The sequence below is a fragment of the Typopeltis vanoorti genome, unplaced genomic scaffold (genome assembly GCF_054136105.1).
Source record: "Typopeltis vanoorti isolate ZY-2024b unplaced genomic scaffold, IOZ_Tvanoo_1.0 HiC_scaffold_24, whole genome shotgun sequence".
Classification (NCBI taxonomy): domain Eukaryota; kingdom Metazoa; phylum Arthropoda; class Arachnida; order Uropygi; family Thelyphonidae; genus Typopeltis; species Typopeltis vanoorti.
The window spans coordinates 4,735,192-4,751,644 of NW_028328064.1; the positions used below are offsets into that span (position 1 = coordinate 4,735,192).

The window sequence follows — 16,453 nt, forward strand, 5'->3', positions numbered from 1 at the left end:
TACAAAAGATCTCATGCAACTGCTTTATCCAGTCATGTTCTTTTTTCAAATAATCCTAATGATGACCAACAAAGCCACTCTGTATGCTGGAATAGATCAGAAAATATTTTTCGCTGTGAAGATGAGTTTGAAAGAAAAATCGTAGAATCACGGGAAATCCTACTGAACCCGGTCCACTTAAATAATAATTTAAGTTATAACATCCCAGATAGCCATGCTGCAGTTATTCAATATTGGCGTTCACGTGAACTTGCACGCACAATTGCAACAAACAATGGCACGCCAGTTGGAACAACTTGAAAAATACAACGTTTTTATGTATCGATTATGTGAGGCAATTTGTACCTGTAATTTCCAGTTTGTTTATTTAAATAATTCAATGTTTATTAGTATTCCTTTCCTTTATAAATACCTGAAGAAGGCTGCTATATGCCGAAACTAGTAGTATTTATCATTAAAATCTTTATATGTTATCTCGGTCTTGGAGTCATTAAATCTATTTTTTGAAATGTATAACAACCGAGTAAAAACTAATCGCCACATATATATATATATATATATATATAGTTATATATTTCACTGCATAATCTGATTTACACCATATAATTCTAGGATTTTGGACAGTTCTTCCCTTAGCATCACATCATATGCTTTCTCCAGATCTGCACAACTTAAACACAAATCGTTGTCTATAGGAAGGGTCACACCCAGACCGTTTTGACCTTTATTGAGGTCTCATCAGTGGGAGCCAGATTCAGAAGCGATACCAAGGTTGAAATAATGCAGAAGTCATATTTCCATATATAAGTAGCCACAAGGTGTCACACCTTATTACTAAAATGCTCTGGATTAGAGATGGATGTTAAAAGTTTTTCTACTTGGTTATACTATAAAGATGCCAAGAAATTATATTCTTGGTTTAATCCTTTATCCAAGTGTAAGCGAACAAAGTTTGTAGTCTGATTAGTGACCCTTCCGATAATGCATAGCATTATTTATGTTCATAAGGATATGTGCTGTGCATTATGGGATACTAAGGCAAGTATTGTGAAGTCATTAACTTCTATATATGAGTTGCCCAGCTGTAAAGTTACTTAACCTGCATATTTTGTTTGTTTACACTTTGATAAAGGATGATACCAAGAATATAATTTCTTGGCATCTTTAATTTTTAGTATAACCAAGAGGAAAAAAATTTCAATACATTCATGGTATTTTCTATAATTGTTTCTTAAAACAAACTTTGATCATATTTAGTTTTATGAAAATCATTATTGATGTTAATATAATATATATTTGATAATATATATATACATACATGCACATATACACCCTCTGTCCAAAAAAGAAACCGAACTTTTGATAGAAAATAAAACACATGCCAATTATAATTATTCAAATCATTTATTTCAATCATTATACTCTCCCTCAGCTTCGGTACAGCGTGGCACGGTCAATTAATTTGTTAAATGAGTTTTTTATATTGGTTTTTGGGATACTGTTGAGGGTCTTGGTTACTGCTGCTTGAACATTTTCAGTGGTGTCATATCGCTTTCCTTTCATCGGCAAACGAAGTTGCGGTAAGAGAAAGAAGTCACAGGGTGCTAATTCAAGTGAATAGGATGAGTGATCCAACACAGAAACATGGTGTTTGCTCAAAAACTGTCTCACAATGTTCGAATGATGAGATGGTGCATTATTGTGCAAAAGTGACCAGCTGCATCACGATATTCATGCCGTACGCGACGAATTCTCGCTATCAATCGCTTCAAAACTTCGAGATAAAACTCACCATTGACCGTTTGGCCAGGCAGAACAAATTATTTGTGGATAATGCCATTGGAATCGTAGAAACAAATCAGCATTGCCTTTACTTTTGACTTCTCCAAGTGACTTTTTTTCGGATGCCCCTCTTCTGGTGGTCTCCACTCAGCACTCTGGTGCTTTGTTTAGGGCTCATACTCAAAACACCAAGTTTCGTCACCAGTAATGATTGTATCAAGGAAGTTTGAGTCCTTACGAGCGGTTTTAATGAGGACTTGCAGTGTTCAATTCGATACATTTTTTGGTCGTCGGTCAACTTGTGGGGAACAGATTGCGAATTCAATTTACGAAGGCTCAACTTCTCAGTCAAAATGTGGTACAGAGTTGATTTTGGAATCCCCAATTCATCTTCAATCAATCTCACGGACGATTTTGGGTTTTCTTTGATGAAATCACGCACTTTTTGGATGTTAACTTTGCTCAGTCCAGTTTTTGGACAGCCCGGCTTTTTGTCGTCCTCAGGTGTCTCACAACCACTTTGAATCGCTTAAACCACTCGTAAACTTGAGTATGGGATAAGCATTCATCACCGTATGCTTTTTGAAGCATTTGATGCCTTTCGGTAAAACTTTTACCAAGTTTAACACAAAAGTAAATCGCAGCTCTCTGTTTGAAACTCATTTTCCGACCATGCGTCAAAACACACTGTCACTCTTTGCACTATAACTCGGCTTCTAATGACACAAATGTCATAAACAGTTGACACAATGAAGGTTGTGTCGACTGTTTATGAAACAACATTAATGAAGGCTGCCGCTTTCGACAACAAAAAGATTCAACAGGTGGCGGCACTGGTTTCTTCTGTTTTCAAAATGTTCGGTTTCTTTTTGGACAGAGGGTGTATATATGATGATGATAAAGCAACTTTTTTTTTTTCTAGGGGAAAGCACTTTCGTGGTAGTGAAGTAGGTATGGCTGTACCTGATAGTATATGCACAGCTAAAGCAGTTGGTGTAAGTGAAGTAAGTATCATTCTTCAGTGTATTAACAAATTTGTAAATTAATTGAAATTAAAAGAGAAATTTCTAAATGAATAAAAATAAAACTAATGTTTTATTTGGAGTGGTATCTTGCTAATAAACTCACTATTCACTTGCAAATTTTCTGTCTTTCAAAGTACAGTATTACTAATATACAAGATGGATTATGATTTTAGAGGGGGAAAAAATTAAAGAACTCTTTTGGTAAGCTTTCAGATTTTTTAAAAATATTTTTAGATATTTGTTGTAGTTATTTGTTTCTAGTTGCCATTTCTAGCTAGTCATATGTGATTTTAGAGTTAGATGTTTGGAGAAAGTGTAGTTCAGTGAGAGTTTGGAAGTGCAAAATCAGAGGAAGTAGAAGTGTTGGGAACTTGTTATTTTGGCCATCCCTAGAACAAATTAGTATGAATACAGAAATGATTATGCCTGTAAATGCATTTTTTTCAGTTTAGAATTTAAACGGGTTGGTAATTACATCATTCAAGTGTAATTGTGGTGACAAAGGGATGTTGAACTGCATGCATATGAATGCCAGGAGCATCAGAAATAGGAAGAATTTTTGGGCATTGGTCAATTGGACTTAGCTAAAAATTATCACCATTAGTAAGATTTGCTTGACAGAAGATAATGTACTAAGAGGTATAGAATGTAAACGGTATTGTATTATCTGGAGGATAGAGAAAATAGGATGTGAGGAGAAGTGTTACTGATGACACAGAAAGAACTACAATTGGCAAAAGTAAAATTTTAGGAAAATTTTAAGACTAAGGGTGGCAGTTCATTTGAACCTATCTTGGGTGAGTTAGAGGCCAACATACAAAATGTATTGTTGGTTGCTACTATAGGCTTGGTTTACACAGAGAGATGTAGATACTATGCATTGGCAGATTAACATGAGTGCAGGCTGAGCAATTATTATGGAAAATGAAGATGGGAACAGATTAGTGGGAGTACATGGCATGTGGCAAGTTGGAAATGCAATTTACACATTTACTAATTTTCTCTTTTGGGATAATTTTCTCAAACCTGGGGTTTGAGAGTGCTGGATATGATAATAATGTTAAGAAGATATATCCATAACCAAGTTGTGGATTAGAGAAAGTGATCATGCAGTTATGTCCTGGAAGTTTGTTAAACTTGTGGAATTCTCAGTTAAGAAGAGATGTATGTTGAACTACAAAGCTGGTAATTATTATAAACTCAGAATGTAGCTTGAAGCTGTGTGCCATGATATAAGAACATGGTACATAGAAGTCAGATATGATATTACCTCTCCCAGTGCCATGTCTGCTTTTTTTCATCTGCATGATGTATTGTTTGCTTTCTTTTAATAGAGTTGTAATTGCATAAAGGACAGACTGTATCATTTTAATCAGACCTGAAGTTTCAGCCACAGGAATGGTCAACCCTATTTTACTCTATATTTGGCTAAGTGATATTTTATTAAAGCCTGTGAATTAATCAATTCCCTCTTCTTATTAAGAAAACTTATGAGTTATACTTTGAATGATAAAAGGAGAAGATAAAGATTTTGTGCATTTCCAAAAATAATTGAAACATGTTTGCCAGCCTGCTTGGCCAAGACCTTCAGCCAAAAGGCTGAAAGTCTGAATCCTGCCATAGGCATGGATGTTTGTGATTGTCTCTGAAAATACTAGTGGTGGTGGTAGTGGTGAGCGGTAGATGGTGTTAGTGTTGATGATGTTTGTAGTTGCATTTCATTGTAGTTGGTGAATTGAGTGGTGGAGACAGAGCTGCAGAGTTGGGGCCCACCCTTGATCTTGTTCAATCCATAGGTCTACAAACTACAGGATTCCTTCTGCACAACCTCATTTCATATCTTTTATAGCATGGTGGCAGAATGACAGTCTTCACCTTCTCACTCTTCTGTTTTCCTTATGCCAATAACTCTTTCATATCTTCTCTCATACAGTCTTTATCTTTCTAGTGCCTGCCAAACACAATCATTTCTTCACCTTAATGAAGCTGGAATCCTGCCATCTTCATTAATGATATTAATTTTGTACCAGGGAAACAAGATTTAGTGACACTTTAATTAAGTACTCCTCTTATCATAGAATCAACATTAAAAGTTTCTCATAACCTCTTTAACTCATTTATTCATACGTTCTTGAGTCTTGCCTTGCACCTTTTGCTTTTTTCTTCTTTCTGCCCTACTAACTTCTTGATGTTTCTGCAATATTTCAGTTTCAATTTAGGAGTAATTGTCAATAATTGAAGTAAGAAAAAAGTCATCAGAAATATATAATAAGGAAAGGCAGCTGGCGTAGATCATATTCAACCAGAAATACTTAAATATGGAGAGCAAAAAGATTTCTGGCAATTATTATTATCCTGAGATCCCATGGAGTCAAAGACTCATCTAGGAGGTCCTTTATCACACACACACACACACACACACACACACACACACACACACACACACACACACACACACACACACACACACACACACACAGCTCATCATACTTTGCCTTAAACACATTCAAATTCTCTGCAGACACTACCCTCTCAGGCAAGACATTCCAATCATTCACAACCCTGCATGCAAAAAACTGCTTCTCACTTCTCTCCACCTCCAATAATATATACCCACCAAGAGTAAATTCTGCATCCCATCTTTGTTTCCCAGATTTTAAAACCTTACATTTTGCAGCATTGAACTGGATTCCCCACTCCCATGCCCATTTACTCTGTTGAAGTCTTCTTGTAAAGGCCAGAACATCTGCTCTACTCATAGTTCATCTCAGCTTTGCATCATCTACAAACAGCTGAATATCCTAATCTATCATTCTATTGAAAATTGTACAAACCTGATATATTTTTGTTATTCACTTTTGCATCATCTCCTAGGTTAATTTATCCTCTTAAAAATCTGAACACAGTAATCCAGATGTCTGATCAGGGTCTTATACATTGGAACCACAACTCTTCTATCTGTTGGTCAGGTCAGTATTGTAGCAATCCTCTCTGTTACATTCAACACATTTTTTCAATATGTTCCTAAACTTCAAGTTTCTGTCAATCATCACTGAAAGATCCCCTGCCATCTCCACTTCCCCTAATACAGTTCTTCCAACAAAGTATGCAGCTTACCATCAGTGGTTCCCAAATTTCAAAAGTCTTACATTTAGTTACATTAAACTGGTACTCCCATTAATTATCCCATTAGTCCAGCTTATTCAAATCCTCCTGAAGGTCTACCACATCTGCACTGTTGCTAGTAATCCTTCTCAGCTTCATATGATCTCTAAACAGCTGAATATCTCCCTACAATCAAGTGACAATATCATAGATATAAAGGTTAAATAATGCAGCTCCCAATACTCAGCCCTTTACTTTATTCGTGTAAGAAGCAACATAGTTCAAATACACATAAATTTACAAAAAAATTAATTGATTATATATTGGAATTAAAAAGAAAAGAAAAACAGCACAATTTATATCATAAATACGCTAAATAAAAGTATGCTAGAAGGTTCATCAACACTGCACTGCATTGCAGTAGTAAGTGTGTAAGTAACACACTTACTACTTCCCTCTCACACTCTTTTACTGTGCAGTCTTAAGCATAATCCTGAAATCTCTCATTTCTTGATTCACACATTCATCTCATCCAATCTTTTCAACTCACTTAATTGTGCAAGCTCTTCTCTAGCATTCTAGTTTGTAATTCTCTGATTCATTGAATCTTAATACACCGTGCCTCTTACTGCTCTGTTCATTTCTTCATCCATAGTTTCTGCTTCTCCTCTGATACTCCTCTCTCTCTGTCTTGGCACTCCCAATTAACTGCTTTTCTGTTATCTCTCCTTCTCTAGCTCTTGCACTATCTTGCCTTCCTGTCAATTCCTCTCCTCTCTTGGGTCTTTTATTTTCTGTGATGCTAAATTCAGCACTCCAAATTCTTAACTTTAGTAAGCTAAGCAACACAAGGTGTAAGGGAGGTTGTAAGATAGAGGTGTTACAGTTTATGTATACTAATGGCAAAAGTATTTGGAATTAGGACAAGGAGTTTTTTTTTGCATTAGATAGCTGAATTTGGTCAAAAGTTTCAGACATTAGTTAGACTTGATTGACCGAGGATGATATGGTAATGGAAACAGAATGCAAGAGATGACAGGAGAAACAGGGTATCTCAAACAAAAAACTATATACACACCAGAATGTAAATAAATAATTTACTAGCTAAAATTAATTATTTATAACCAATGTTTCACTAGCTTAAGTTAGCATTATCAAAGGCATTTAACACTACACATTCAGTGAAGATACAAACCAAAATAACCTGGATAACAAGAACAAACAAATACAAGGATAACAGTAGCACTCTTTGTGATGATATCATTGTTAATGATGATAAGTAGATATGGCACTGTGCCAAAATCTATGTAAAATCATACTTGTCCATTCTGTTACAGTTGACCAGGTTCTGTAGAACTTGTGTCGCTACCAGGAGTGGTCTCTCTGATTTTAACTGTATTTGTGAAGTAGCCTGGCCTTCTACCATCTTATGTAGTGGTCTTTCTCTAAGTCATGCTGGGATAGTCCGGTTTTTGGTTCTCCATTCTGTATGTATTTTTTATTTTTTTTATTTTTTGACCAAAATAGTTCATTTTGTCTGTCTGAAATGTTGAGTTCCACACTGTCAGGGGATGCTGTAGATACCTGGGAAATATAGAGGTCAAGGTGATCCCTGATTTTAGGCAGGTAGATATTCAAAGATTTGCATATTGTTCTGATTCTGTGTCATTTCAGGAGGGAGCCTAGTTTATCTGTTGTGCTTTTGATGTAGAGTAATGTGTATATATAGTCTGGATTGGGGAGGGGATGAAGCTTTGTTTTTCTTTTTAAGGAGTTTGGCAGTTTTTTTTTTTTTTGTATCCATTATTATTATTATTATTATTATTATTATTATTCAGGCCTCCATGGAGTCAAAAGACTCATTGTGGGAGGTCCTTCCTAAGAAACACAAAATCTATCATACCACTCATTGACTGTTCTCACTCTCACCACTCCATCAGGCAATGCATTCCATGGTTCAACCACCCTCCATGCAAAGAAACCACTCCTCACCCTCTTGCTCACAGTTTCCTTTCGTAACTTCCAGGAATGGCCTCTTGTCATCACTCCTTCCCGCTGTTCAACCAAGCGAAAGAACTCCCCAGTGTCAACCCTGTAACCACCTCTCAATAGTTTAAAAGTCTCAATCATATCACCTCTCCTTATTCTATCCACCAAATTCTGCAGTCCACATTCCCTCAGCTGATCCTCATAACTATCATTGTATAGTCTTGAAACCATCTTTGTTATTTGCCTTTGTACCCTTTCCACAGTTAATTTATCTCCTTCAAATTCTGGGGACGAAATCTGAAAACAATAGTCCAAGTGTGGTCTGATCAGGGTCAGGTCAGTGTCCTTCTCATTATTGCAGCAATCCTCTGTGTTACCTTTGCCACCTTTGCAATATGTCCCCTAAATTTCAGGTTTCTATCAATCATCAACCCCAGATCTCTTGTCTCCCCTACTTCCTCCAGTATAACTCCTCCCATAGAGTATGCAGTGTCCCATTGATGTTTCCCAAACCTCAAGACCTTACATTTTGCTGCATTAAACTTAAACCCCCATTCATTTGGCCATCCATCTAGCTTATTCAAATCCTCTTGTAGGGCTGCTGCATCTGCACTTTTACTAATAATCCTTCCCAGCTTCACATCATCTGCAAACAACTGAATATCTCCTTGCAATCCACTGACAATGTCATTGATATAAAGGTTAAACAATATAGGTCCCAGTAATGAGCCTTGTGGAACCCCACTTGTAACCTTCTGCCTCTTTGATATCGCTCCACCATACACAACTCTCTGATACCTATCAGACAGCCAATCCTGAATCCAGTTGACCAATCTGACATGCAGGCCCATGTGTTGCAACTTGAATATCAGCTTATCATGTGGCACCCTGTCAAATGCCTTTGCTAAGTCTAGGAAAATGGCAGTATATGCCTTTCCCTCATCTTATGCTCTTGTAACTTTATCATAAAAGGCTAGCATATTGCTAAAACAGGAATGCCCCTTCACAAATCCATGTTGACTCTCACAGATAACATTACCCTCATCTGCCCAATGCTGTATATGGTCCTTCACTACTTTCTCCAAGATCTTACTAACTACTGATGACACACAAACTGGCCTATAATTAGACACTTCCAGTCTGCCACCGCCCTTATGCAAACGCACTATCTTACCTTCCTTCCATTTCATGGGCACCTTTCCAGCAGCCAGACTTTCATTGAAAAGCCAGGTCAAAGGCACTGACAGTTCCCTAGCACATTTTCTCAAAACTCATGGTGAAATACCATCCAGTCCCACAGCTTTACTGACATCCAGAGTACTCAGTATTCGAATAATGTGAGTAGAACCAGTTGTTCCAGGTGCAACACTGGTCCTGAGGACGAAATTGCAAAGACATTGTCTATATACCTCACCTATACTTTGGGCTTTTAGGGGTGGGGGACAAATTAACCAACAAAGATTCAAATGATTTCATGTGTAAGTGAGCAATTGGGGGAGAAAGCAGAGAGCCCATTGCCATGCCTTCAGTTTGTTTAAAGAGCTGGATTTTCCAGCTAAAATACCCCAATTTTAGATTGCGTAGAGGCAAATGTCAGTGGGATAAAACTGGAAAAAGGGATAATGCATCAACGTTCACTAAGCAATCATTCTCTAATTGAAGGTTTATATCATGGTTTTAAAGTGCATAGAGTGTTTTATATAAGGCGATTTCTTGCCAATGTGTTTGTTGAACACATCAGCAAGACAACAAAGAACAAAGTCCCATCTCCCAAGCTACACTATACATACATACATACACTATACATTTACCCTACATCAAAGAATCAACAAATAAACTAGGTTTCCTCCTGAAACAACACAGATTCAGAACAGTATGCAAACCTCTAAACAAAATATCTACTTGCTGAAGAAAAATCAAGGATCGCCTGTGACCTCTCTCTTTCCCAGGTGTCTACTGCATCCTCTGCCAGTGTGTAGCTTAATATTTTGGACATACTGGAAAACTTTGGTAAGGAAAAAAGAACATAAAAATATATCCAGAATAGGGAATCAAAAAGTGAACTATCCCTTAGAGAAAGCAAACTTTCTCTAAGGGATGATGTAAGATAAGAGGTACTGAAGAAAGCCAGGCTACCTCACAAATCATGATTTAAATTAGAGAGCCCATTCCTTGAAGCGGTTCTAGTTCTACAGAACCAAGTCAATTGTAACAGAAAGGTCAGTATAATTTTACATAGAATTTGGTGCCTGCTCTATCTGCCCATGAGCATTACTAACAGGAAACACCACAAAGAGGACCACTGTTGCCATCTTGCACTTGACTGTCTTTGTTATCCAGGTCATTTTGGTTTGTATCTTTACTGAGTGTGTAGTGTTAAATTGCCTTACAGAAATTTTGAAATGAATAACAGAGGAATTGAAGCCAAAAAGAGGAAACGTACATCAGCAGAAACAGACATAGAGGACAGATAGAGGCCAATAGGATGAAATATATAATTGGTTGCTGCTATAATATAAGTTGTATGAGGGAGAATGTATATGACATGCATGAACAAATTAGCATGGTGAGTGCAATTTGACCAATTATTATTACCCAAGACCCCATGAAGTCAAAGACTCATCTAGGAGGTTCTTTTATCAAACACACAGCTCATCATACCGTACACTCAAATTCTCTGCAGACACCACACACTCAGGCATGGCATTCCAATCATTCACAACTCTGCATGAAAAAAATCTGCTTCTCACGCCCCTACTCACACCCTCCTTATACAGCTTCCAGGGATGACCTCTGGTTCTCCCCTGATCTCCCACTATTTTCAGTAGAACCTCTCCAGCATCGATCCTATAACAACCCCTTAATAACTTGTCAGTCTCTATCATATCTCCCCCTCTTCCTCTTGTCCACCAGACTCTGCAAATTGCATCTTCTCAATCTTTCCTCATACTCACCATTCCAGAGGTTAGAAACTACCTTAGTCAGTCGCCTCTGGACCCTCTCCAACATATCTTCATCCTTCTGAAAACCAGGTGACCAAATCTGGGCAATAGTCCATGTGTTGCCTAATCAAAGCCTTACACAATGGAACAAGAATCTCTCTCTTCTGCAAGTCAGTGTTCTCCACATCATTCTCAGAAGCCTTTGTGTTGTCTTCACAATTTTGGCAATGTGTCCCCTAAATTTCAGAGCTTATCCACTATCACTCCCAGATCTCTTATTTCCTCCACCTCTGACAATATATCCTCACCAAGCATAAATTCTGCATCCCATTTTTGTTTTCCAAATTTTAAAACCTCACATTTTGCTACATTGAATTCGCATCCCCATTCCCGTGCGCAATCACTCAATTTATTGAAGTCTTCTTGTAAGACACAACCTCTTCTCTACTCATCATAGTTCATCCCAACTTTGCATCGTCTGCAAACAACTGAATATCTCCATCCAAATCTTCACCAATATCATTAATATACAAGTTAAACAGTAATGGCCCTAAAACAGACCCCTGAGGCACACCACTTAGTAACTTATCGGTGAGTCTATATGTGGGGCATAATTTGAGAGGAGGTATGGTCACAGGGAGGGAAGGGAATGAAATTTATGCAGCTTCTGAGAGATAATTGCATGAGACCCTGAGAGAGCAGGCAATGGAGGGGGCACTAGGTTTGAGAGTGCTGGATCTGGTCTTTTCATCAGAGATTAGTTACTTAACAGTAACTAACCTAGCTATGCTCCTTCAACTTGGAGGAAGTCATCATGTAGTCTTGACCTGGAAGATTGCTACACATGCAAAATTTTCTGTTAAGAAGGGATATATGTGCAATTAGAAAGCAGCTGATTATGAAAAGCTGAGGCATCAGCTTTCAGCAGTGCCCTGACATAAGAATTTGGAGAAGGGAGATGTTGATGGTGGATGGAAGGTGATGAGATGGTTAAATTAGGTAGAAGTTAGATGGATGAATAGCATCATTAAGCAGAATTTACAGATAAAGAAAAGATTGTGGAGGGATTATAAAGAAAAAAGGTGATCACCATGCCCATGAACAGCCCACACCAGTGGTAAGGAAGACAAAATTATGAGCGAAAGCTAGCTGAATAGGCCAAAGAAATCCTAAAAAGTGTTCTTTTGCCATGTGGCAAGTAAAAGGAGGAATGATTATGGAAAAACAACTTTAAAAAGTGCTCGTGGTGGGGAAATAACAGAAGCAAACCAAATAGTTGAATTACTGAGTGAGTATTTTGCAGGTTTGTACCAACTAGGTGTGAAGTTGTAATGCTAGATATGACATTGACTGATGGGAGTTAGAGTTTGAAGAAATGGAGGTCCTTAGAATATTGTAGAATCTCAATGCTAACACAGCTATGGGATTAGATGGCATATTGGCTTGTGTATTACAAGAATGTGCAAGCAAATTATCAGTTCCTCTGACCAAGCTGTTTATTTAAAGTCTATGTACTGGAAAAGTGCCATTGGAATGGAAAGAGGACAAAATATTTCCAATGCATAAAGGAGGCTCCAAGAGAGAAGTATCAAGTTATAGCCAATCAGAATCCTAGGAGTGGTGATTAAGGTGTTGGAGAAATTGGTGAAAGGCAGAATTCAGGCCTGAGTGGATAGGAATATGATACCTTATAAGGGGCAACATGGTTTTCCAAAGGATAGCTCGTCTTAGTGTGCATACTTTTTTTATAATATAGTGAGAGTGGAGTTTGTTAAGGGAAACTATTGGACTTTGCAAATTCATTTGACAGGATTTGACATAGAACTCTGTTGCATAAATTGGAATAAATGGAGATGGATATCTATCTGAAGATGTGGATTTGAGGATGGCTAATGGACAGATATTGAAGAGTGGTTTATGGAGGATTCGACTGCAGGAAAATGCAGGTGACTAGTTGTGTCATCAATGATATAGAAAATTATTTTACAGCAAATATTTAGTTGTCGATGATTCAAAACTGGGAAGAGCAATAGTAAATGAACGTGATGGAGAAAATTCAAGTGATAGGGGATGCACTTTGGGAGGAGATCACAATTTGTGTATTATATTGATGGAACTAAACTGCAAGAAACTGATGAGCCCAGGGAGTTGGGAGTGATTATGGACAGGGGGAAGTTTCAAGAACATATTGAAAAGGTCAGCAAAACAGCACATCAGATTATGTAATTGTCAATGAACACACTGATAAGCATAATTGAGAGATTATTGTTCTCCTATATAAGGCTTTAATAAAGCCACTTCTGAACTACTGTGCACAAATCTGAACACCAAGATTCCATGGAGATGAAGAAGTGGTGGAGAGGATTCAGAGTTGAGTGATAAAGATTGTGACAGGTGTATGGAATGCCATCCTATAAGAAATGTTCTGAAAGGTCTGAAAAATTCTCGATCTAATGATGAAAAAACGAATTTATAATTTCAAAATTATTTTTATTTTCCAACATAATCTCCTTTAAGACTAATACATTTATTCCAGCGATGCTCCAGCGCCATTATCCTATCCCTGTAGTGGTTCTCAGTATGATCTCCAAAATACCCCTGTACAGCTGCAATCACCTCTTGATTCGAAGAAAAACGCTGACCAGCGAGGAAGAGTTTTAGTTTTGGGAAGAGATAGAAGTCAGAGGGAGGAGCCAAATCTGGGGAATAGGATGGATGTTCCAACAATTCATAGTGCAGATCCCTTAAATTTCCCATTGCCAAAACACCCTTGTGGGCAAGTGCATTGTCCTGATGAAAGATGATTTTTATCTTCTGCAAACTGGGTCTTTTCTCACGAATTTTTTCGTATAGTCTGGTTAAAAGATTGGAATAATGTTCCATGGTTATTGTTTGACATTTTCAAGATAATTAATAAACAAAATGACTTTAGCACTCCAAAAGACTGATGTCATGACTTTGTCTTCTTTGGTGCTGAACAACTGGCTTCTGTCTACTGTTTTGACTGCTCTTTGGATGCTGGTGTGTAATGGTGAATCCAAGTTTCATCCATAGTAATAAATCGACGCACAAAATCAGTTTCATTCGTGTTAAAATGCTTTAAGCACTGTTCAGAGATTTTCATGCAAGTGCATTTTTGATCTGCTGTGAGCAAGCGTGGCACTCATCTTGTGCAAAGCTTTTTCATCTGCAATTCTTCATTCAAAATATATCTAGACGTTATTTTGAAATGCCTATAGTCTCAGCAATTTCATGCACTTTGACTCGCCAATCATCCAATAATATATTGTGCACTTGATCAATGATTTCTAGTGTTGTTACACTTTTTGAACATCCTTCACGTGGATCATCTTCAAGGCTTGTGTGGCCACATTTAAACTTGGCAGCTCATTTCTTAATTGTCGAAAATGAAGGAGAAGAGTGTCTATAAACTTTTATGAACCTTGAATGAATTTATTTTGCCGTTAAATCTTCTTTTACAAAGAATTTTATAACTGCACGATACTCAATTTTATCCATTTTACAGACAACACTTTTAATTTAGAAAGCTGCATAAAACAAACTACTTGATAGAATGACTTGCACTTTCACACAGATGCTTATGATAGATGACCAACTTAGAAAAAAAAATCGTCCAATTGTGTTCCCATCTATGGTCAAAGCCGAAAACATTTCAGACCACCCTCGTGTATATTCATTTCCCATTGCCAAAACATCCTGCCTACAAGGGTGTTTTGGCAATGTGAAAATTAAGGGATCTGCGCTATGAATTGTTGGAACATCTACCCTATTCCCCAGATTTGGCTCCCTCTGACTTCTATCTCTTCCGAAAACTAAAAATCTTCCTCACTGGTCAGCGTTTTTCTTCGAATCAAGAGATGATTGCAGCTGTATAGGGGTATTTTGGAGATCATACTGAGAACCATTACAGGGATAGGATAATGGCACTGGAGCATCGCTTGAATAAATTTATTAGTCTTATGGGAGATTATGTTGGAAAATAAAAATAATTTTGAAATCATAAATTCGTTTTTTCATTGTTAGGCCGAGAATTTTTTAGACCTTTCAGAACTTTTCTTATAGGGAGCATTCCATACACCTGCCACAATCTTTATCACTCAACTCTGAATCCTCTCTGCCACTTCTTCTTCCCTATGGAATCTTGGTGTTCAGATTTGTGCACAGTAGTTCAGATGTGGCCTTATTAAAGCCTTATATAAGGCTTTAATACTGAGAGAACAATAATCTGTATGCTTGTCAGTGTGTTCATTGACAATTACATAATCTGATGTGCTATTTTGCTGACCTTCTCAATATGTCCTAGAAACTTCCCACTGTCCATAATTACTCCCAGCTCCCTGGCATCATCAGTTTCCTGCAGTTTAGTTCCATCAATATAGTAAACAAATTGTGATCTCGTCCCAAATTGCATCCCCTATCACTTGAATTTCTCCATCACTTTCATTTACTATTGCATTTTCCAGTTTTGAATCATCAGCAAACAACTAAATATTTGCTGTAAAATAATTTTTTATATCATTGATGTACAAGCAGTTAAAAAAATGGCACCAGGTACCTTTTTTTCATTGTTAGGCTGAGAACTTTTCAGACCATCCTAGTATACATCCATTGTTCAGAAAAGATTTAGTTTTGATTCTAGGCTTGTTTGCAGCAAAAATAGGATTCCCTCTCCTGGTAACCTCTGGCCCTCCCCTTTTCCTACAACTATAGTGCAGGTGAATCAGTCTGAAAACACTATTAATTAATAGCACAAAAAATGCATTTAGAGTAAAAAAGATGGAATTAACAGGAGTGGAATAGCCTCACATGATGAGTTGGGACTCCACAAGGATAGCAAATATGTAATAATATTAATAATTTTATTTATTTATTTTTTTTTACTTCCTTTCCCAGGATACAAACATTTATGAACCTCATCTTGTGGCAAGTACTGCGGCTCACATGTTAGGGCATAATATTGGTATGAGCCATGACCAGTATGATGGGGGTAAGTTGAAAATATTTTTAGTTTGTTATATAAATCTGAGCATTAACAGAGTTGTTATAAAATAATTATAGAGTTTTAAAAGTTTGTGGTCAGTGTATATTTGATATACAAATAATCAAAATTTAGGATGGGTGTTAGAAGATTGTGTCAAAATGTTTGAGGGTTTAATATATTTGCAGATTAGCAGTAGCTAATACATATCGAAGCAATAAGTCCAAACACCAAAATGAAACTAGTTAGAAAAGGAGGATAGAAAAAGAAGGAGGGTATACATTTACTATCTTGTGTTGGAAGATGGTTCATGATGCTACCCTTGATAAAGACTGAACAGATGGGTTATACAGTTATATATTAACTGGAAAAAAAGAGATTTAGAAGAAAAGGGAAGAGAAAAGGTATTGAGACGACTGTGTCAGAGAGGAGTAATGGGAAAAGGTTAGGTTAGGCTGGGGGTTGGGGCAGTTTTCTGAATCATATGATGATATACATAATATAATATATATTATGTATATAATGTAGCAAAGTGTAAGATTATGCATTTTGGGGTGAAAAGATTAGCAGCAGTATACCACATTGGTGGAACTATACTCCAGGAAATTGAC

General features: G+C 37.1%; 1 protein-coding gene across 2 annotated transcripts in view; it reads left to right on the forward strand.

The window, feature by feature from the left end:
• The window catches only part of LOC150092192 (disintegrin and metalloproteinase domain-containing protein 11-like), a 1,236,934-nt gene that overhangs the window by 393,717 nt on the left and 826,764 nt on the right, over window positions 1–16,453 (forward strand). For both annotated transcript variants that reach the window (XM_090415260.1, XM_090415259.1), the window contains exons 13-14: window positions 2,705–2,786; window positions 15,758–15,851. In XM_090415260.1, the coding sequence (XP_090271386.1) occupies window positions 2,705–2,786; window positions 15,758–15,851 (176 nt within the window). The remainder of the gene's footprint in view (window positions 1–2,704; window positions 2,787–15,757; window positions 15,852–16,453) is intronic.